At 40.2% G+C, this 24,773-nt stretch overlaps 1 protein-coding gene across 6 annotated transcripts in view; it reads left to right on the forward strand.

The window, feature by feature from the left end:
* Nucleotides 1–10,966: 10,966 nt before the first annotated feature.
* Dap160 (dynamin associated protein 160) overlaps nucleotides 10,967–24,773 on the forward strand; it is a 53,164-nt gene continuing 39,357 nt past the window's right edge. For 4 of the 6 annotated variants that reach the window (XM_073970308.1, XM_073970310.1, XM_073970305.1 and 1 more), the window contains exons 1-2: nucleotides 10,967–11,136; nucleotides 11,514–12,926. In XM_073970308.1, coding sequence (XP_073826409.1) covers nucleotides 12,763–12,926 — 164 coding nt within the window. In that variant the 5' untranslated portion in view covers nucleotides 10,967–11,136; nucleotides 11,514–12,762. Of the gene's footprint in view, nucleotides 11,137–11,457; nucleotides 12,927–24,773 lie in introns of all 6 variants that reach the window. The other 2 variants (XM_073970307.1, XM_073970306.1) reach the window with 2 other exon arrangements.

Here is a 24,773-nt window from a genome sequence, read left to right on the forward strand (position 1 = left end):
AAATAAATGGCGTTTATAATGTTATTTTCAGATCGATTGGTTGAAAGAAGCAGACTTTGAAATGATTGTTTGGTGGCAAAAACATAACTGCCTCTATAACTCCAAACACCAATTCAGTTTCCTTCAACCAAAATTAAAATTTGCGCAAAATTGCAACTCAACAATAAATGTAAATAATGACAAAAACAGCTGTTTTTATATTTTTAGGTTATGTCATACGAAAATAACACTTGCAGGTATGAACGCACAAATTGAAAGTTGTATGGATAACGTCAATTTTGACAAACATAGAGAATGTCGAATGGGTGAAAGAAATGGCAGCTCATATGACATTGATAGATGGTGTAAACAGCCCTTTAATCTAATCTTTAAAGCAACTACTTATAAAATGTATGTCTTATGCCAGACTATGAAAGTCCCGGGCCACACTAGAGTAATTTCACTGAAATTTTGACATGAAATAATGCGTCTCTAGATCGAGTTCCATAGTAGAGTAAAATCATGAAATTGCTGTAGTGGGGAATTCGGCCTAAGAACACCTAATTTCATAAAATTTTTTTATGAAATTCACTCTAGTGTGGACCATGGTACAATAATTTGGAAGGTAGGTCAGGTTCGAAAAAATTGTGAAAAACAAGGCCTGGGTGTATTTGCTTATTCTGTCAGAATTAATATAACTGAATATGCAACAGGTTCCACTGTTTATTTGATATTTTGGATCATTAACTAAAAAACGCGAAAAATGAATGGGAGGCTAAATTTTCTTTACAGAGTCAGCTTCTGTATATGTTCAAAAGTTTGTTTCATCACAATGTTGTAATAAATATAAATAATAAATGTTGTAATAACAATTTTCATTTCGACCATACACATACATACACAATTTTTGTATATTGATTTGAAAGAATAAGCAAACCAATAGAAAAAATTGTAATCAGCTGTTTGCTATGCCCTACCTTGTAGTGATTCTACCATGGTGTGGACCGGGACAAAATTTTCATTGAAAACGTTTTGCCATTTTCTTCCAAATTTTCATTGACGTCCACACACACATATGAAATCATATGAAAATTTTGATATTTTCATTGCCTTGCATTGCTTTGAGTGTTACGAATTTAAACACAAAGAATAATTTCAGATTACAGAACCTTGTGTACAGAGTTTCACCCCTTTACATCTCCTGCCTATAAACTCATTTTCACGTACATGAAAAATTTCATTGTGTGGCATAAGACTATGTCCGTGTTTAGACACACGGGAAAGTAAATTCAGTTTTTAGGCAATAGGGGGTAGGAAAGAGTATTGTGGAGCTCTTTCCTCTCCGCTCTCTCCCCAAAATTCAATTTACTTTCCCGAGAAATTTGTGTGTCTAAACACAGACTATCGAACGGAGTGCATTTCATAACTCTGTTGGACTACATCGAAAGATGTTGTGAAGTCATAACTCCAATTGCACAACTTCCAACATTTTTTCTGGGTAAATTTGTGTTCCTTTACTTACCTGTAGTGCGATCATGGCAGAACTACCAGGTAGTGGTATCACACCAGCTGATCGAATATGAAAAGTCAAATCCCTTTATAAAAAAATTATTTTTGTTGTAATTTCCCCAACAACATAAAGAAAGTTTTGACATAACATATTCAAAATTTTACGATGCCACTACCTGGGTAATTGTGCCATGAGTGCGATTCTCTAACTCATTTTTTTTGAGTTACCGACAAATATCGGTAAAATTAAAATGCAAAATTATGAAAGAAATTTTCAAATAAAAGTTGACAACACTGTTACTATCGGTAGAACTACACGACTACTTTCTTTTTGATCGTTAATTACCGAATTTATAAGCATTTTAATTTTACCGATATTTGTCGGTAACTCAAAAAATTAGTTAGAGAATCGCACTACTGATGTTACCATTTCCCAGCAAAAAGTTTGCATCCGCGGATGCAGTTAAATCACTAGAACAATTGCCGCTGGAGTACATCTTTTCCTATGAATTCACCTATGAATTTTACAAGAGAGCGCGCAGATGCACTCCATTTTGCTTCCACGGCACACATCTAGGATGCTCTCCATTTTCGATCCAAATCACAGCCTTTGATGTAGTGTTTTGGATTGAATTTAAATGCAGTCTAAAGATGTTATAAAATGCAAGTCAATGCAAATATCCCAAAATAAATAAAATACATTGCTTATTCGTGTAAAACAAGAATATTAACTTTATTACATTAACACAAATTATAAAAACTCTCCATTAAATTTGATCGTAAAGCGCTCGGCACATACGATGCGTTGAGCGTCGTGGTACAACAACCACATGAAAAAAGTGTAAGTGATGCCAAGTTTTTTGAAAAACAACAATGTGGCTGACGCATTAAAGTTAAATATAATTTAACTGTTTTGGGACAACGCGTGTCCCAACGTGTCACTAAACGGACCGTATGTGCCGTGGGCTTAACTAAGTTTACTTCCTCTTCTCTGCTTTTTATGAAATCGAAATTGATATTGCTTCATCATCCAAATGGTTTTTCATTTTTCCTCCTACTTCAGTTCAGATTTCCAAAAAACTCCAACTCCACTTCAAAAATAATTTGCGTCTCGTGAATTACAGCAATGTTCGTATCTTTAGTTTGTATTTCTTTATTTTTTTAAACAAATTCTTATAATTCTAGACACTCTTTCTTGTGTTCAGAAAAAAAAGACTGCGACAGTAGGGATCAAAAAATTGGCTTGCTTGGCTAGGGATCTATAAGCGAGTGCTTCTAAAATGTATCGAGCGGAGTGCATTTTTCATAACTCCGTGTGGACTGCATCGAAAGATGTATTGAAATCATAACTCTGCATTGCACTACATCCAAACTTTTTTGCTGGGTAATACTATGTTTACATTTACGAAACCCACTCGATTTCATCTTTCAATTCCTTTGTGTATACGTCAAATGAAAACTCATCTGAAATCGATTGGATTTCATTTGACGTTTGAGCAATGAAATTGCTTGAAATTTTTTAATGAAATTTACTCTAGTGTGGCCCGGGCAAATTAATGTTCTCTAAATATTTTTATGCCGATGCACAGTGGATCCACTTGTACGGAGAAAGTGGCCAGAAATATTTAGAGTGTAAAAATCAAGCCAATGCGCCGTTTACAGCTCTCTGCTGCTGCGAAGAGTGTTTTAAGAGACCACGAGCGTAGCATTCTCCCCCCTTTCCCCTCTGGAGGGGGTATACGGTAAGAATTGTTTTATGCTGGTAATACAAAATGACATGAACAAAGATCCCGATATCTTATGAGGCTTGGGGAAACAAAACAATCTCCAAAACAACATAAAATCCAAGCAATTTAGCGGATTAAAAAAATCCACATTTTTGTCTGAAAATTGGTAAAATTTTTAATATAGATCTTGCAGCGTTCTTCCTGGAAGACACGCACCGCCAACGTAAAGCCCTCGGCACATACGGTCCGTTTAGTGACACGTTGGGACACACGTTGTCCCAAAACAGTTAAATTATGTTTAACTTTAATGCGTCAGCCAAATTGTTGTTTTTCAAAAAACTTGGCTTCACTTACACTTTTTTCATGTGGTTGTTGTACCGCAACGCACAACGCACCGTATGTGCCGAGCGCTTAAGACAAATTTGGAAGAACCCAGCAAAAAAATTTGGAAGTAGTGCAATGCAGAGTTATGATTTCAATACATCTCTCGATGTAGTCCACACGGAGTTATGAAAAATGCACTCCGCTCGATACACTTTAGAAGCACTCACTTAAAGATCCCTAGCCAAGCAAGCCAATTTTTTGATCCCTAGTCTTTTTTTCTGAACACATGAAAGAGTGTCTAAAATTATAAGAATTTGTTTAAAGAAATAAAGAAATGCAAACTAAAGTTACGAACATTGCTGTAATTCACGAGACGAAAATTATGTTTGAAGTGGAGTTGGAGCTTTTTTGGAAATCTGAACTGGAGTAGGAGGAAAAATGAAAAACCATTTGGATGATGAAGCAAAATCAATTGCGGTGTCATAAAAAGCAGAGCAGAGGAAGTAAACTAACTTACGATCAAATTTAATGGGAGCTTTTTATAATTTGTGTTAAGGGCTGTTTACACCATCTATCAATGTCATATGAGCTGTCATTTCTTTCACCCATTCGACATTCCCGTATGCACTGGCGTCCGTGTCCAACACAAACTTACCGCCCGGTACAGGGTACGCCAAAAGAGGGGCTGTGCAGAGCATGTCTTTGAGTTTTTGGAATGCCTCTTCCTGGTCGTTGCTCCACAGGAATTTCTGCCCTTTTTGAGTCAATCGGTGTAAGCTTGCGGCAATGCTGGCAAAATTGGGGACAAACCGACGGTAATAGGTGCAGAGACCCAGAAAACTTCGCAGCTCGTGGAGGTTTCGAGGCTGCGGCCAGTCTCTGACGGCTTTAATCTTCTCGCTATCCGTCGATATGCCCTCCTTCGTCACATGGTGCCCCAGGAACTTTACCTCTCGCTGGAAAAGGCTACACTTCTTCGGGTTCAGTTTCAGACCCGAAGACGATAGCTGCTGGAGTACATTCCTTAAATTCGTGAGGTGTTCGTCGAAGGTCCGTCCCATGACTATGATGTCATCCAAGTATATAAGGCACGACTTCCACTGCAACCCTTTCAGCACCCGCTCCATCAGCCTTTCAAAGGTGGCCGGGGCGTTGCAGAGCCCGAATGGCATGACATTAAACTGCCAGAGACCGCCGTTAACGCCAAACGCTGTCTTTTCCTTATCTTTTTCGGCAATCTCTACCTGCCAGTAACCACTCTGCAGATCGAGGGTAGAGAACCATGACGTCCCGGCTAAGGTGTCTAGTGTGTCATCGATTCTTGGGAGCGGGTAGCTATCTTTCTTAGTGACATCATTTAGTTTTCTGTAATCCACACAAAATCTGGTGCTTCCATCTTTCTTCTTGACCAGAACTACTGGGGAACACCAGGGACTCGACGACGGTTCGATCACACCACTCTCCTCCATTTCGCTTATTAACTTCTGGACTTCGTCCCTTTTTGCCAGTGGAACGCTTCTTGGGGCCTGTTTTATTGGTCTTGCGTCTGCTGTGTTTATTTCATGTTTCACCACCGATGTTCTTCCTTGATGCCCTTTTGTAGACGCAAAGGTAGAGGCATGTTTCCATAATAACTGCTTGGCCTTGTTCTTCTCGGAAGGTGATAAGTTCTGTGTCCACTCTTTGATGTAACCATCGAGGTGCTTCTTTTCCGTGGCTGCTGATTTTTCGGTGTTATTTTCCAAATTGATTACAGCTTCGGCTGGTGTTCATTGTCCAACGTCTGAAAATTGGCAAATTTGTTCTTGCTTATCTGACAGGTTCAAAACTCTAACTGGAATCAGTCCATCGTCGTTGCTTTTCACCAGGGCATTCGCTATTAAGATGTTACTATTTTTGTTCTCTGCTGGTTCCACCACCCACAATTTCCCGACTCCACAATCTCCATCCATTGGTACCCATATCAATGTTTCGGCACAAGGCGGTATAATCTCTGGGTGTTCCGTAGTCAGACGTCTAATAGGTGTGTTTTCATCGTAGCCCATATTTAATGGAATTTCCACATTGGACCATGTCATCACACGTTCTTTCATATCCAGATTAAGACCAAAGGCAATCATAAAATCTGCGCCTATGATAACTTCGTCTACGATATCAGCCACTATAAACTCGTAGTCGACCGATTTATTGGCAATAGTAAGTCTCACGGTTATCTTTCCATGTACTGCCGCAGGCTCCCCCGTTGCTGTGCGCAGTCTGACTCCATTTAGTGGCGTTATCTTTCCTTCTGCCAGATCTGATCTGATGATTGACTTTGATGCGCCTGTATCCAAGGTCAGAATTCGCTTGTCGCCATTGATGTAACCAGTTGTTGTAAGGTTGTGGTTTTTCTGCTGTACAATCGCTATGGAGATTGTGGGGCCGTCGTCGATGGGAGCCAGTTCACGCCCCGCTGGACTGGCTCGATTTAGTTTAACGGTGACTCATTTGCAGAACGTTGAACCACTCTTTTACTTTCCCTTGACGGGGGTGGTGACGATGACCTCGATCGCTTGCGCTTCGCTCTACAATCACGCGCAAAATGACCCATTTTGCCGCAATTGTGACACCTACCCCTGGCCTTAGTTGGTGCTGCCGTATAACGTTCTTCCCTTAATGCCTGCTTCAATGCTGCCACCATCTCGTTAGTAAGAGATTTGGGTTCATCGAACTCGGTATCCAGTTTGCGGACCTTGTGAGTCTGGGGATTGGTGATTATTCTTGCCGTCTCTTGCGTAAGGGCGTACGACACGGTTTCAGCAAACGACGATTTTGGTGACGCATACGTTGCACGTTTGATCTCGGGGTCACGTATACCATTCACAAATGTTTCGATTTTCATACGGTCCAACAATGGATGGTTTTCTCCTGGATACGTCATTAGCACCAAACGTTCTACCTCCGTTGCGAAGTCCTGTAAGGTCTCATTTGGCTTCTGTATTCTTCCCCTTAATTCCATTAAGTAGATGTTTTGCTTATGTTCGCCACCGTACTTACGTTCAAGAGCAGCCATAATATCTCCATAACTGTTTCTAGAAGCGGCGGGAATAGTCTGTATTACCTCAGCAGCACCGCCCTGCAATGCCATTAGTAGTGATACAGCCTTGTCGTTGTCGTTCCAAGAATCTCTAGCAGCCACGGTCTCGAACTGTAATTTGAACACATTGAAAGAGGTTGAGCCGTCGAACACAGGAGGCTTAATTTTTAACGTGTTATGGATAGCTCTCACTGGGCCGCCTTTGATTTCCAGTTCCGACATTTTCTTCTCAAGGTTCACAAATTTCTCATCATGGGCCAGAACTTTCTCGTCAACAGACAAAATCTTTTTATCCAACTCTTTAATTTGCACCTCCATGTTTTCTACTCTCTTTTCAATCACTATCGTGATGTTCTCGAGTTTCTCGTTAATTTTTCTAGAATTCTCTTCCAACTCCTCTTTTAAGTTTCTTGAATTTTCTTCAAACATCCTAGAATTTTCTGCTTTCATTTCCATCATAAGTTTGGAGGTTTCTTCGCTCATTCGACAGTTTTCTGCTTTCATTTCCATCACAAGTCTGGAAGTTTCTTCGCTCTTTCTGGAATTTTCTTCCATTTTAGCATCTAATTTCTCCATCATCATAGCCAGCATTGATTTCAAATCGTCACCCCTGGCAGCTACCGACGAAACTTCCTCAACGCTGGATTCGCCCTTTGCCGATAACTCGACTTCCTCCTTCTCGAACTCATATTCATCGATGTTCATTCCACGGCGCTCGAACTCTTCCAACAAGCGTTTTTGTAGTTCGGCCTTGTTGCCAGTAGAACACAACTCCAACTTACTTAGCTCCTTCTTCAAGTCTTCCACTCGCAGATCCTTAAACTTCATTGTAGGATGATCGTAATCTCACTGCTGACACCAATTGTTACGGAATTAGATTTAACTAATCTCCGTGTAGACGTTGTTTTATTCCCCGATACGATTTGTACCAAATAAAACAGGGTTCGATTTAGATTACGTTTCTACAATGCTTTATTTACTTTATTACACTTATTCGGAGCTGACTGTTATAGCTAAGTACACAGCTTTACTTTACTTCTTTACTAGTCGATGTTTACACTTCGGTATAAAATTCACAACTGCTCACTGTTTGCCCGGCAACTCAAATTTATATGCCCACATTTGTCGTTTGGAAGTATCTAGAGCATGCATCTGGCAACATCGAGAAGCCAACTAACAACAAACACACAGACGCACACTCGCACCTAGCGAACAACAACAACACACATATACGGGATACAAACACAGAATACAGACATTAGGTAATGGACAAAGTAAAGTACAACAAAAACAAATACTGGGCGATAATTGAACGATTATGGCAAAACAAATGGAAGCAAAGGCACATTAGTAACATGTAAAGAACTAGAATGATGAAGATAATTCTACATGGTAGTTGTTGTTGCTTAAATAAAATAACTGCGTAATAAAACGTTACGTTACAATTCAAATTTTTAAATTAACGGAAAATAAACTAATTTAACATAAATCTATCAGTTACATTCGTAACAATATTAAAAAAACTTAAAAATATCGCGAATAAATTAAATTTATTTTTGCTTCATCGTGGTGAAAAGTTCAAAGGTAGAAAGTGTATTTGTTTCGCATATTTTGGCGAACTTTTGTAAAGCTTTATGAAATGGTCTACTGGGTACAAACAAACAACACAAACAGCTGTTTCATAAATGCAGATACTATCGTCTGTCAGGGTGAAAAATTAATTCAAATTAGGACATTTTTAATGCAAATTAACTCTGCCGTCTGTCTAGGGTATAACTCCTATATTCTGCATTTTATGACACCGTAACTGATTTTGCTTCATCCCCTAAATGGTTTTTCATTTTTCCTCCTGCTCCAGTTTAGATTTCCAAAAAAAACTTCAACTCCACTTCAAAAATAATTTGCGTCTCGTGAATTACAGCAATGTTCGTAGCATTAGTTTGTATTTCTTTATTTGTTTAAACAAATTGTTATAATTTTAGACACTCTTTCTTGTGTTCAGAAAAAAAGACTGCGACATTTTTAGGGATCAAAAAATTGGCTTGCTTGGCTAGGTATCTTTAACCGAGTGCTTCAAAAATGTATCGAGCTGAGTGCATTTTTCATAACTCCGTGTGGACTGCATCGAAAGATGTATTAAAATCATAACTCTGCTTTGCACTACTTTCACACTTTTTTGCTGGGAACTTTTGGGTTATCGTACAGACCTAATATTTTGTGGTTTCTGGTAGAGTGGGCAAGAAATCGCTTGCTCTATCGATAATATCGATTATTTAAAAAAATCAATATCGATAGATAGTTTTGCCTATCGATATTATCGGAATAAAAACCTCTAATGCCTTGTTCATACTTATAATTCGCTCTCTATTCGTTGCTTGAAGTATTAATTACTTCATTTTCCATACAAAATTCTGAGAGCGAAGAACGATTTTTGTACCTTGTTCAATTTAAATTACTCTACGAACGACGATAAATGTATGTCCCATCTCTAGCAAATGAGAATATTTTTCGAAATAAATTAATTTTGACAGACAAAATTAAAAATTTCAAAATTTATGAAAAACACTAACATTTTTCGAAAAACTGCAAAACATGAATGAAAAGTAAAACGATTAGTATCCCAGCAAAAAGTTTGCATCCGCGGATGCAGTAGAATCACTACAAGTGTACGGTACATTTGCCGCTGGAGTACATCCCAGCAAAAAGTGTGCATCCGCGGATGCAGTTGAATCACTACAAGTGTACGGTACATTTGCCGTTGGAGTACATCTTTTTCTATGAATTCACTTATGAATTTTACAAGGGAGCGCGCAGCTAGGATGCTCTCCATTTTGCTTCCACAGCACACTGCTAGGATGCACTCCATTTTCGATCCAAATTACAGCTTTTGATGTAGTGTTTTGGATTGAATTTAAAGGCACTCTTCGGATTGCATTTTTAATCAGTATAAATATGCAATTAAAATATAACCCAAAATAAATAAAATGCATTTATTATTTGTGTAAAACAAGAACACAAAGAACTTTATTATATAAACACAAATTAAAAACAAATTTCCATTAAATTCAATCACATTTGAGCTTGCTTCCTCCGTTCTCGATTAAATCCAAGCGCATCTGTTTTTCTTTCATCATCCTAATGTTTCTTTGTGTTGCCTTCCCATCACTAGTTCAGCTTTCGACATGGACTCCAACTCCACTCCATTAAAAATTTCCGTCTCGTGAATTACCGCAAAAATGTTCGCAACTTAGATTGTTACTTCTTTATTTTATAACTAATTCTTCGAAATGTATACACTCTTGCTTATTTTTTGAAGAGATGTGTAGGGATCAACCAACTGTTTTTTTCTGTGGGGTCTCCACAGCAACTGCTTATATAATGTATCGAACGGAGTGCATTTTTCATAACTCTGTTGGACTACATCGAAAGATGTTTTGAAATCATAGCTCCAATTGCACAACTTCCAACATTTTTTGCTGTGTTTGTACCATTTGTTACCATTTTTAACCTGCAAAAAGTGGTAGAACTGGAACCAATTTTTAAGAGAGTGAGAGAGGAGAGAGAGCAAAAATGTCTTTCTCCTCTAACACAGGCTACCAGACAAATTTCTTCAGATAAAAATGGTAGAACTGATTTTTCGACATTTGTTTACAAAACTGAAGAACAAATTAACAAAAACAGAAGAAAAATGCTAACGCTGTGTTGTTAAAAACTGTGAAAAATAATAAAAATGAAATTGTATGTTTCTTTTTGACAATGCTACCAGATCTACCATTTTTTCGTTTCTTTACTTTTCTGATAAAACTGTTCATGAGAGAACAATTCTGACAGTTTTCCCTTTTACCATTAAAAAAGTACAGGAACAAATCTTAATAAATTAATGTTCTCTAAATATTTTTATGCCGATGTAAATTCTTGAAATCATTATTTTATTTCATATATTTCCTTTTACAAAAAATGAAAATATCAGAGTTAAGTTTTAATAAGTAAAACGCCATTTACGTTGGAGCTTTTTGTCGGGTTAACCTTCTTTGTGAGGTTTTTTACGTATACGTAATGGAAACCCATTGGTGGCCTGTTCCCGTACTTTATAAAGTGGTAAAAGTCGTAAAAGTTGTAAAAGTCGTAAACGATTTTCATATAAATTGAGTGTACGGGAACGCAAAATGTGTAAAAGTGGTAAAAATTGTAAGAACATTTTAGTTCTGGAACAGAGCATGGATTTATTAAATTTGGTTACATTTAAATGGGCTCTCAAGTAGTTTTAAATTATCTTTCAAGAACGATACCATACGATACGACGTCGACTAACCCAAAAAAACACTTGTCCCGTAGCAAAACATCTGGCAATACTTGTCAATTGATTTATTGATTAAAAAAGTGACGTTTGTTTAGTAGAAAAATTTTTCCAATTCATATACACGCGAAAAGAATAATTTCCAAAGAGAGAGAAATTAAATGAATTTTTTCATTAAATTTGTAGTAATAAAAAGAAAATTAAACGGAAAAATTCAAAATTAAGTGAGTGGTCAACCAAATAGTGGACCAAAAGTCAACAAAATAGCTAGGAATACAATGTAAAAAGCAAAGCAAAAATTCTTTTACTCAAAAAGAAAGCAGTACGCAAGAAAAAAAATCTATAACAAAGTCTCTAAAAAAGCATAGAAAGAGAATCGAGTAGATTGTGTTTTGTTCATAAAAAATAAGCAATTTGTTTTAAATAGATAAAGTGTTTATTAAGTGTTTTTAAAGAATATACTATTTAGAAAAAAAAATTATTTTTTTTCGTGCTATTTTATACTAATTTTCATTTCAATTTCACACATCCTTCGTCCATTGAAGTTCTTTGGATACACAACATCATAACGTAGTTTTCCTTTTCGGTTTCGGTCTTTCAGCCGCAGCAGTCACAGTGCAGTTGCGACGTAGTAGCAGCAGCAGAGGCAGAGAGTAAAAACAGAGTTTTCTCCTTCTCCACTGTTGTGTCTGAGTTTCAGTATTCCGTCATAACTCTCCTCTGACCACGTCAACGTTGGCAGCACGTCGACGGTTACTAGAGCAGAAAACGAATATCTTTAACGAAATAATAACCATTAATAACACCAGACCAAGTTGTGGAGGAAGAAATTCTTTAGGATTTGGACGTATATGGTGTGGTGGTGGAGCAAGAGAATAACGAGTTGAGAAGACACACAAACCCAATTGAAGCGGGTGGTGGGAGTCTAAACGCAAACGCAATAGAACAACAACAGAGGGAATATATAAGAATAACAACAGCAACAACAAAAGTAGCAGGGCAAGCTTAAGGAACAAAATAAAAAGTAGTACAACTGCAATAGCAACAACAAAATAGCTAAATAATTACACATAATAGTAATAAAAAGAACAAGAAAAACAACAAGAGAAGACTAGTAAAGCAAAGCAGCCTCTGCCTTTGTATGTATCCCGACCTCTTCCCCATTAGTGGCAACCACAGCAGCAGCAGCAGCAGTAGCTAAGGCATGAAAATAACTAACTAAGCTCGATGATTTTTATTTGAAATCAATCTCAGTGTCGACCGAAATTCCTATAGAGAGATCTCAACATAGTCTGACAAGACTAAAAACTCCTACAAAAAAGACAAACAAACAAGAACAAAACCCTCTTAGGTATTCCCTACATGAAAGACTTGATATCCTAGTGGCGTTCCATTCTGTAAAATAATAAAACATTGTAAAAGGGTGTCGTCGTCGCTGTCAGTCAGTCGCCACTCAGCCCCTTTTAACGGAAGAAAGCCAAAGTGTGTCACATCAAAGTGCATTTGTTGTTCCAAATTTTGCCGATGTGTCGCATGAGCAGCAGCAACATCAACAACATTCTCATGTAAAACTTTAGAAATCTAGAAATTAGAACAAATAAAAAGCCAGTCAGCAGCCCCCACATAGAAGAAGATTAAAAGCAACGAAATTCTTCTTGGTGTCGCCTTCTCATCCATCCACAACCGCAGCAACAGCATCCATTCATATTTGCACTCCACCAAAAGCAAAAACAAAAAAGAAACTACAATTCCCCTCACACTTTTCTTGATTTGCCGGAAATTAAAATTGCCTAAAAATAGTTATCAATTACATCGACCGTACCAACAACAACCACAATCAAATATCCACCATGAATCCAGCAACGGATCCCTGGATTATTACACAACGAGAAAAGCTGAAATATGTGGAGCAATTTAAAGCTTTACAGCCACAAAATGGTTTTGTTACCGGCGGCCAGGCGAAAGGCTTCTTTCTGCAATCACAGCTGCCGCCTTTAATACTTGGACAAATATGGTAAGTCATCGACATCATCAACAAGCCGATTAGCTGCTTGTGACTCATAGAGCGAAAAAAATACATAATAAAAATGTAGAGCGAACATCAAGCGATATGATGATGCTTCGGCTTCGATGATATCGCTTGCTTGCCTGTCGCCTATACTTGAGACATGTTTATTTACACTTAAACTTCTATTGTACTTTCATTCATGCTTTATTTCTCCGGTTATTTTGCCTTTATGCGTACTGCCAATGCTTTTGCAGATTGTCGTTGAAAGAAGGAGCAGTTGGAATGTAGTTTCTATCTCAAAAGCCATGGTGCATTATGATTTGATTGTAATGCCCGCAACAATTTGTAAATCACCTTCCTATTGAAACTTCGGGGAGTTAAAGCTGTACTGAAAGTTCACAAGTTCATGGGTCTTCATAGTTTTTATAGAAGATCCACATAATGCAGTCAATGGAAGTTACAAACATTTGGCGAAGGTGCTAGGGTAGACATCTGTTGTATTAATTAGTGCAGGCTGTGGACCTATTCTGTAACTTTTTATCAGTTGTTATTGTTTAAGTTTCTGATCCTTTGTTCAGCCTACTGGTAAGGGGCTCCTCATTTGCGCGGAGTCGGAACGACGTTTCGAACATACCTGAACTACACAGGAAATGTTGTTTAGATGTCGGTTTTGTAGAGGTTTTCGAAAGTTGTGAAGATGTTTTGCCACGAACTCAGCCATTGCGTAAGCAAGGCAGATAATGCTAGAAATTGTTACACGATGAAAGCAGCAATAACGCACCTCAAAATTATATACAAGTTATATTAGTTCATAGATGGGCTTTATCGTTCCACTCCTTCGTTTAGCTCCCCTACAAAAGCTAAAAAGTTTTGGCTAAAATGGTGCGCACAAAGTAGTGACCGAATTGGTCCAAACTTTGGACATCGTTTTATTTATTTTCTGCATAACCTGACTCTGGTCCTATCTTCAGTTCTAGCAATGTGGCTGCTTCGTTGATTTGTAACGACAAAACTACTGGAGTTAGTTGAGTAGGTCAGTTGAAAGGGTACATTTTGTCGTGCGGGCCTCTGCCGCATGCTGAACAGATGCTTTGAACTGTATCATCAATCCTTGTCGTTCACAATGTAGTTGAGCCACAACTACTCTTGTTTGTAGTGGCAGGTTACACTCCTCTGCTGCGATAAATGGGGTATGTACTCAAACTCCATCTGTCTCTTAATGCTATTCAAACCTGCTTGATAGGCTTGCTGATTCAGGGCTTCTGTCTCTTGTAATGTTGGAGCTTTCTTTCTAGATCATCAACATCCCTCCTGACATGCCTGGGTGGAGGGTCCTATATACCATATAGTGTTTAGGATGGCTCTCACAGTATCATCCGAGCAACTACTGCAACGAAAGCATGCCATTGTGTTGATGTACTGGAAGAATCTTTTTCCCCTCATGTAGATGGTCTACTGAAGATATGAGAAGGAAACCTTTATCCAGTTCTCAGGAAGGCATTCTGACAGGTTTGAGTATTTTTGCAAAGGGTTGCACTTATATTCGCGGACCAAACTGACGCCGCATGGCATACCACAGAGCGACCTATCACGTTATATGTGGTCAACTAGGTTTCTTTATCTGCACTCCAAGAGCAGCCGGCTAGGGACATCATGAACTTGTTCCTACATCTCAGCTTGTCACAGATAGCTGGGGCATGTGCGAACGACATGCACATGCTTTCGAATGTGACCCCTACAATTTCGGGCTAGTTTGTGGTCGGAATTCTGCTACCATATACAGCCACTCTGTTCACCACATTGACGGCAGAGGTGAAAACAGAGTAGAATGTCACCTCATGTGGTGAAAAGAGTGACCGTAGATTTAGTGGCGGATATTTGCATATTCCTCGCGTGGAAGATCAGTCAAATGGAAGTTCAACTTTTCACAAACGTCATTAGGGTACCCTCCCCTTTACGCCTAGTTCGTACAATCATCAGTATATCATTCCATCTGGTGGAAGTGGAATGCAGGAGAGGTAGAGGTTGAAAAATTCCGGAGATATCACCCCTCCCTGTTTCAAGTACGAACACGAACAAGTAGTAGTTGATCCTTCCTGTGCGTCGTCACAACAGGATGTTGATGATGCAGTACTTGCTTGGATGCTATAGGCAAGACTACCCAAATCGCCATCTGGTGGATATGCTTGAACCCCCAGGCGAGTTAGGGAGGATTATAGAGATCTAGAGCGAGAGGTCCAAAGATATAAAAGAGAACCTCTAGATCAACGTGCATACCAGGCAGGTTTAAGAGACATTCATACTGATGCGGTTGCAGAGGCTCTGGCAGCCTACAGTGTGAATAACGTCCTCGAAGATCATCCACCACACGTGGCAGCGGAAGAACAATAGCTGCCAAGACAAACGAGAGTCGTGATGTCACAACTTAGATCTGGTTGGTGCAGCCGCCTCAATTCTTACTGGGCCAGGATTGATGGCACGCGGAATATTTGCCCAGCATGTGGCACCGGTCCGCATACCACGCAGCACCTGTTTAACTGCGCTGCCAATCCGACTGACTTAATTCCTCTCTCTCTCTCTCTTTGGACTAATCCTATTCAGGTGGCGTCATTTCTGAACTTGGAGCTGGAGGCAGAGCCGAATCAATAAAATAAAGATTTACATGTACTTGTAAAAGCTGCTACAACAAAAACAACTCCCTGTTTCATTCTACGGGGCTTGGACTTTTTGTTCTTTGTCCGACACATTCAGCTGTTCCAGCATTACCATGGAGATTCCATCAGGGACCAACGCTTTGGAGGATTTTCCTGATAGCAATCGCAACATCATCCATTGTAAATTGTGGTTCATCCTCGGCAGGAAGAGATATAATGCGACGTAGTACTGTTCTCTTCGCCCTGTTACTCCAGGGTTGCTCGACAAACTGACTTCTTACTGTTGCCCACAATTCACTTATTGAAACTCTTTAGATAATCCACTTCTTCCAATAATTCTCACCGACCAACCTGTTAAGTTCCCATTCAGCTTCCTGAATCTGTGGTCACTGAGGCTGGTTCGACGAAGCTCATCCCGCTCATTTGCTAATCTCGCCGCCTCTGTTGGGAAATTTAATCTCACTTCGGGTATTTGACCAACAGATATATGGCGAGCGGCTGCATGATGTCTTTTCGGCATAATCCCTGATCGGGATGAACTTTTTTCGCAGGTAGATCTCGCCACCTGATCACAAATATATACAACATTTGTTGCGGAAGTGCCCAGTTCCCGAGATATGGCCTCCGAAGTTGCGAAAATTCCCTTGTTATGGGCTGCCTACTTACTGAAATTTTTAATTTAAAAGCAAATGTTCCCTTTCCCTATATTGGCTCCTGTTCATAGGAGAAAGTCCTAAAACCCGGCCGAAGGACGGCTATTCGGGTTTTTTGTGACGTCATTTGTCAGACCAGGTGACAAGATGGTTATTTCTCAGCTAATTCTAGTAAGGGCGTATAGCTATCAATCTGCTCAGTTAGCACTATACCCCACTGGCCATTGTCGAGGACCGAATGCCACAACTCATGATAAGCATTAAAGTCGACCAGTACACTGAGGATATTGCAGTCGCCTAAATACGTATTGGGCGGAAATTGGTCTCGCCGTGCCCCGCCAAACCTACTCATCTAACTCCAGTGGATCTGTGGCTACATCCCATCGAAGCAGCCATTTTCCTGGAACTGGAGATAGACCCAGCGCCAGCTTGAACAGAAGAACGAACATACAAACATAAAAAAAACACTGTTACAACAACAACAACTAAGACCAGTGGGGTTTGACCTTCGAAAAGCGGCATAATGTCGAGCCAAATACCTGGAGTTCAACTATTTACAGGTGGGATGTATACTTTAATCAACTCCATACCTTCCATACCTGACTGCTAGCCGACACCTCTTGGGGCAAAGACATTGGTTCTATGGGTTGTTCAGTTCTTAACTATTATGCTATAGCCTTGACTTCCTTCCTCAACTACTTTTAATCAAGAAATTTGCAAACACCGCTAAACATTCCCTTTGCTTCTGTCTCTGAAAGAGGACGCCTAATTCCCAACCCACCGTCAGAAAGTGTGCGTCTGACCAAAATATGTAGGTGGCGATTCCATCTATTTAGTGCAAGGCTTTCCATTTGTATATCGTGATTTCCGACGTTATGAATTACGCCCTTCCAAATAATGTAAATGAAGCTGTAATTTGACATTACCAGGGTTACTGTGAATGTCAATTCCCCGTGAGTTTTGTCTTTCTGTCGTTTCAAATTAAATGGAAAAGTGGGAAAACTCAGGATAAGTTGATATTCATGATTGGGCTGTACATGTTCATTGTGGTCACAAAAAGCGTTTAGGCTTAGCCTCCATATAACGGTACCGCCCTATATCACGTACTTGACATTTTTATCTACTTTTTCGGCTCAATTTGGGGTTCCCATTGGCCAGAAAATTTCACCACCACAAATTGTGTCATTTAGCCTTTCTTCCCTTTTAACGGAACTTTTGGTATAGCACTCATTTAACGGAAACTGTATGCCATCAAAATGGTTGAAATTGGGCATTTAGTCATCGCTGGCTTCGTTAGAAATCCTCTTTGCAAAACATTGTTGGAATTTAAAACAGTTTAGCGGTGATATCAAATACTAATTACCGAAATTTTTCAGACATTAAATGTGAAGATCTCTTTTCTATTTTCTATTTTTATATTCCATTTTGTTGTGGGAGAAATCTTCCCTTTCCCCTTGTCTCTTCGGAGATGCTTGTGGGAACTAATATAATGTACTTTCTCAATCCACCCACTTATTCAAATGCATACGCCCCTAAATTCAAGAGAACAGAATTACATACATACATATGTTCGCATGTATATAGGAGGATTGCTCGTGAAAAAACACGTCTTTTATCATATGCTGTAGATTTGTTTGTATAATCCTGGCATTTTATGTTATCCCTTTTTTTCAATAAGAATACATGACATGTAATAAATACTCAAAACAATGTAGTATTTTATGTCAAGCTCGTTTCTCAATTTGATGATAATATTTCGTACATTGTTGCAAAACCATATCTTTTCTTGCTCATGCAACAATGCCAGCACAATGAATTCATAACAAGATAGAAACATAAAATGTCACTTAACTTCCATCACTCATAACGATTTCCCTATAGCAACTTGAGGGAATTTATAATCAATGAAATCTTGCAGACGTGAATTGAAGTACGTATTTCAAAATATTTCTTATTTGACTTACTGGCATATTGTAGGTTAGATTTGAAGAAAGAGGTTGTTTGCAATGATTCCGTACTCAAAAACTAACAAAACATGTTCCACGCTCAATTAATCCGCTCAATTAATCCTACATATTACTCCCTATTACTTACCCGAGTATATCCCCAAGAGTCTCATATTCAATGTCTTCCTGGGGGGGGGACACTTTACTACGAGATGAACAATTCAATAGTTGTAACCCTATAAGTTTAACTATGTGATGTCGACATAAAGCTGGTATAGCTCGGGCTTCCTACGAAGCCGATATTGATCGTAGATATATTACATAAATTTCCTCTCATACAATTGCTACACCAATCGCTTTCGTATCCATGCCTCTCAGATACATATATTAGACTAGGTTTTAGTATGTGCAGATACTAGCTCCTTTACTAGGAGATCTTGTTGTTGTTGCTGCAACAGTGTTTATTATTATGTTTGTATGTTCGTTCTTCTGTTCTGTAGGAGATCTTATGCCCATTGTGTTTTCTCTGAAAGTATAATAAGAAAACGAATGACAAACTTATAGCTGACGAGATAAATAGAGTGGAGGGAATACAATTTGGGATAAATGCTTACATATAAAATAATATTATCAATCTTGGGAATGTTTCGAAGGTTTCCCCAGAGCGAATTACATGATCTTGAGAAGCGAAAAAGAATCACTGGATCCAATGAAGAGAGGCAGGTGAGGACTGCAAGGTTACAGAGGTCTAAAATCCGCTGTCTAGTTCTACTAAAACTGGGACAGCTACATAACTGGGCTTAATCGAGCCTCTCATCCTTACAGATCCTGCAATATCAAAATATCGGTTCCATGCCAATTACAAGCTCTAAACCTAACGCGACGGTGATCAGTTATGATACCTACCACAATGTAATCACTATCTAAGAGAGTGTAGGGATGCCGTTCTTCAACTTAATACAGCCGACCAGATCATTTTTTTTTTCATACGATAATTAGTTCTTCAGGGGTGCCACCGTGGTGTAATGGTATGCACACCCGCCTTGCACGCAGAAGGTCGTTGTTGTTGTTGTAACAGTGTTTTTGTTATGTTTATTTGTTCGTTCCTCTGTTCAATCTGGCTCTGGGTCTATCTCCAGTTCCAGAAAAGTGGCTGCTTCGATGGGATGCATCCACAGATCCACTGGACTTGATGGGTAGGTTTGGCGGGGCAGTTAAAAAGGTGTTGTGTGTCGTGCGGGCCCATGCCGCATACTGGGCATATGTCTTGCACGGCGCGATCGATTTCCGCCCAATATGAATTTAGGCGACTGCAATATCCCGAGCCAAAACTACTCTGGTTTGTCGTGGCAGCTGACGCTCCTCAGCTGCGATAGTTGGAGGATGTACTCCGAGTACTTTATTCACACTATAATTGCTTAAGGCCTTGGCAACTGCGTCTGTGTGAATGCTATTCAATTCTGCTTGATATGCTTGTTGATCTAGGGGTTCTCTCCTGTATCGTTGGACCTCTCTCTCTCTAGAGCATGGATATCCTTCCTGATCTCCCTGAATGGGCCGGGCCTACCCACAAGATGGTGATTGGTATGGCTCACACGATAACATCCAAGCAGGTACTGCAACGAAAGCATCTCATTGTGTTGCTTTATAGGAAGAATTTTTGCCTCCTCATGTAGATGGTCCACTGAAGATTTGAGGAGGCAACCTGTCGCTGTTCTCAGGGCGGCATTCTGGCAAGTTTGAATCTTTTTCCAGTTCGAATCACACAATCTCGGGGACCAGACTGGAGCCGCATAGCTTACCACAGACCGACCTATCGCGTTATACGTGACCAGACTGGAGCCGCATAGCTTACCACAGACCGACCTATCGCGTTATACGTGGCCAACAAGGTTTCTTTATCTGCACCCCAAGTGCTGCCGGCCAGGGACTTGAGGACCTTGTTCCTACTTTTCAACTTGTTGCAGATAGCTGTGGCGTGTGCGCACGACGTGAATGTAGTGTCGAATGTGACCCCTAAAATTTTAGGGCAGTTTGTGGTCGGAATTCTGCTACCGCCGACCACGACATTCAACTCACGTCCAAACTGCGCCGTCCATGTGGTCAACAGAGTGGCTGTAGATTTTGTGAGGGAAATCTGCATATTCCTCGAATGGAAAAAGGTGGTAAGATCGGTTAAATAGTTGTTCAGTCTCTCACAGATGTCATCAGGATAGGTACCCGACGCCATGTCAAGCGCCACCATCACTGTTCTATCGCACGGCCGTCTCTGGTTGAGTCCTTTACAGATATATGTGGTAATGGCGTGCAGCGCTGTTGTCGTGCTGTACTGCTTACGGAATCCATGTTGATGATCGGCAACTTGATAGCTATTTCTGATACTGGGGAGAATAAAGGCCTCAAGTGTCTTTGCTACGGGCGACAAAAGCGAAATCGGTCTGTACGATTCACTTTTGCAGGCATCCTTGCCTGGCTTCCGTAGTTGGACCACCCTGCCCATTTTCCAGACTTCGGGAACAACGAGGGTGGCTTGCGACAAGTTGAAGACTTTGGTGAGATACTCGACTCCCGGCTCATCCAGCTGCTTCAACATTACCATGGAGATTCCATCAGGGCCCAACGCTTTGGATGATTTAGCGTTCCTGATGGCATTGGCAACATCATCCATTGTAAATTGTGGTGGTTCATCCTCGGCAGGAAGAGATCTGATGCGACGTAATACTCTTCTCTTCGCCCTGTCACTCTCGGGATGCTCGACAAACTGTCGATTGAAATTACTTGCGCACCTCTTCGGGTCAGTCAACGTAACGTCGCCAAACGTGACTGAGGTCCTATCTTCCCTTCTTCCAGGGTTCGAGAGTGACTTAACCGTTGCCCACAATTCACCTATACCGGCTCCAATGTTGCAGCTCTTCAGATGATTTAACCATTTGTTCCGCTTATGCTCGCCGACCAGCCTGTTAACTTCCAGTGTCAGCTCCCTGACTCTGGGGTCATTGGGGTTGATACGACGAAGCTCATCACGCTCATTTGCTAATCCCGTCGCCTCTGCTGGGAAATTTGGTCTTACTTCGGGTTTTCGACCAGCAGGGATATGGCGAGCGGCTGCAGCAGTGATGATGTCCCGGAACGTCCTTTCCGCTACCCGAACATCAGAAGGATTGGGCAATTCTCTGAAGCGGTGATTGGTGAACTCACTGAAACTCGGCCAATTAGCTTTTTTATGATTGACGAACGTGCGGCGTTCAGAGGTGATGAAGTCGGGTGGTTTGCTAATGGAGACAATTATGGGGAGATGGTCTGATCCAAGGGAAATGACGGGTTGCCAGGTAACGTCATTTGTCAGACCAGGTGACACGATGGTTATGTCAGGCGAACTGTGACACTCTCCTCTAATTCTGGTAGGGGCGTCCTCAATCTGCTCAGCCAGCGCTGTACCTCTCTGGTCGTTTCCGAGGGCCGAATGCCACATCTCATGATGCGCATTAAAATCCCCCAGGACCAGACGATTATGACCTTGGGAGAGCGGGCTAATGTCAGACCTATAATCAGGGATACAGCTATTTCTCGGCGGCATGTATACATTCAGCAACTCTATCTCGGCAGCTCCACACCTGACTGCTACCCCCATTCATTCCATGTATTGGTCATTAGAGACAGGCTCAAGCGAGATAGGTCTGTATTGGACAGACTGGTGCAATAGGAAAGCCAATCCCCCACCTCCACTTCTGGTGCGATCTTTCCTCAGAACATTGTAACCAGCGGTTGTTGTTCAGCTTGGTGTCCTGCACCGCCGCGACCTTGATTTTCTTCCGACTCATAAAATCTACTATCTCCTCGATCTTACCTCGGAGTCCATTGCAATTCAATTGCAAAAAGGCTGCATTTTCGGGGATTGGGACAACAACGGCTGGTGTTAAAGACTGCGTTGTGCGGTTGTTGTCGAGGGGACTGCGGGGGAGTTTCGTAATCAGACGACGAGGGAGTCTCGTAATCCGACGACGACTCACTGGGGACTGTATTCACACAGCATGCATCAGCACAGTCCCTGTCGTAGTCCCTCACGTGGACGAGTCCAGAGCAACCCCTTAGATGCACCCACTCCTGACATCTATTGCATCTCACCGAAGGTTGGATGTGGGTGAAGATGCGGATGTGACAAACTGAGCACAGATATATTGGTCCTGGGTTTACCTCCGTCCCGGCTCGGACCAATAGAATTCGGAGCAGGCATTCCGGGATATGCTGCTCCCAATACAGAAAAACGAAAAAAATACGAACATGTACACACTGAGGTGGCAGCCGCTGGCCGGAACATTGGTTTTGTGTTGTTCCGGGTCAATCCGGTACGAAAGAACTCGCTGCCGTGGGATTGGCAGAAAAATGAAGGTCGTAGGTTCGATTCATCGGCTAGGCAACATCAAATTTTCAACGGTGGAAAAATACCACTCAGTAATGTTCGCGACATTTCATGAGTATTTCAGCCATGTAAAACTTCTCTACAAGTGGTGTCGTAAGACACGCCGTTCGGACTCGACGATAAACATTAGGTTGATATGAAAGTAGTCCCCCTTGGCCCTTCTGGGATGTTTGTGGAACTATTATTATTAATTAGTTCGTCAGACCAGACTCAGCTGACTCTATACTAGATGAATATATTAGTTTATCCAATAAAGTGACACAGCGTAGCCCTTCAGAATACTTTCGGAATGTTAGCCTGTAAATGCCAACAAAACTGCAACTTCATTTGCCTCAATATAGAATGTCCGAGTAGCAAGCAAGGTACAACTGAATTCTGTATAACTTTCATTTGATGTCTGCTTCTATGGACTACTTTAGCTTTAACATAACAATACATACTTCCCGTTGACTATTATCTTTAGAGTATAGCTCCTGAGCCACAATGTATTTGTAAAAAATCCTCCTTTTTTTGGCCGAATATCGTCCAAAAAATATTTGTAAAAGATCGACGTTTTTCAGGTTGAATATCTTCAAACAAATATTTGTAAAAAATCCACGTTTTTTAGGATGACTATAGTCCAAAATATATTTATAAAAATCCACGTTTTTTGGGCTGAATATCGTCCAAAAAAATATACGTTCTCTAAACAAAAAATGTATCCAAAAATATTTTAAGAGATCCACGTTTTCTAGATACAAAGACCTTCAAAAATATTTGTAAAAAATGTGTGTGTTTTGTAGGCTAAAAATCTTCCAAAAAATATTTGTAAAAAATCTACGAGTCCTAGACAGGAAGACATCCAAAAAATATTTTTAAAATATCCACGTTTTCTAGACAGAAAGTCCTCCAAAAAATATTTGTAAAAAATACCAGTTTTCTAGGCTGAAAGGCCTCCAATAATATTTGTAATAAAATTCACGTTTTCTAGGCTGAAAGTTCTCAAAAATATTTGCAAAAGGTCCACGTTTTCTACGATGAAAGTACTCTAAAAAATATTTGTAAAAAATCCATGTTTTCTAGGCTGAAATTCCTTCAAAAAATATTTGTAAAAAATCCTCGTTTTCTAGGCTGAAAGTCCTCCAAAAATAATTGTAAAAAATCCACGTTTCCTAGGCTGAAAGTCCTCCAACAATATTTGTAAAAAATCCGCGTTTTCTAGGCTTAAAAGTCCTCAAAAAAAATTGTAAATAATCCACGTTTTCTAGGTTGAAAGTCCTCCAAAAATATTTGTAAGAAAACACTTTTTCTAGACTGAAAATCTTCTAAAAAATATTTGTAAAAAATCCACGTTTTCTAGACAGAAAGTCCTCCAAAAAATATTTGTAAAAAGTCCACGTTTTCTAGGCTGAAAGTCCTCTAAAAATATTTTTAAAAAATCTACGAGTCCTAGACAGATAGTCATCCAAAAATATTTTTAAAATATCCCTGACGCATGCTGGGCAGATGCTTTGAACGGTGTCATGGACCCTTTCCCTATAGGAAGTTGGACGCCCGAGCGTAGTTGAACCAAAAATACTCTCGTTTGCCGTGGCTGCTGACTCTTCTCAGCTGCCAGGTGTTTGATACGATCAAAAATGTACTTACTTACTTACTTAGCTGGCCCATTACAGAACATTTGTTCTATAGGCCGAACTAAGAAGAGATCTCCATACCTCTCTATTTGTTGCTTTGCACACTGGAATACCGCGCCTTGTCATCTCATCATCCACTTGTTTGCGCCATCTATTCCTTGGCCTGCCAATTCTGCGTGCACCGCCATGTGGCATGTATTCATACGCCTTTTTAGCGGGTTCATCATCGCTCATTCTCATGATATGGCCTAGCCAACGCAATCGCTGCATCTCGATACGTTTAACAATATTGATGTCGTTGTATAGCAGATACAGCTCGTGGTTCATGCGACGTCGATATTCACCGTCAACGCAGATTGGTCCGTAGATCTTTCGAAGAATTTTTCTCTCAAACACACCAAGCACTGCCATGTCTGCTTGCGCAAGTACCCAGGCTTCGGAGCCATACATCAGCACGGGTAGTATCAGTGTTTTGTAGAGCGTTATTTTTGTTTGACGAGATGTGGCTTTGTTTTTAAACTGCTTACTTAATCCAAAGTAGCATCTGTTGGCCAATACAATTCTTCT

This window comes from Musca autumnalis, unplaced genomic scaffold, assembly GCF_047663935.1.
Source record: "Musca autumnalis isolate F117 unplaced genomic scaffold, ASM4766393v1 scaffold_2, whole genome shotgun sequence".
Lineage (NCBI taxonomy): Eukaryota > Metazoa > Arthropoda > Insecta > Diptera > Muscidae > Musca > Musca autumnalis.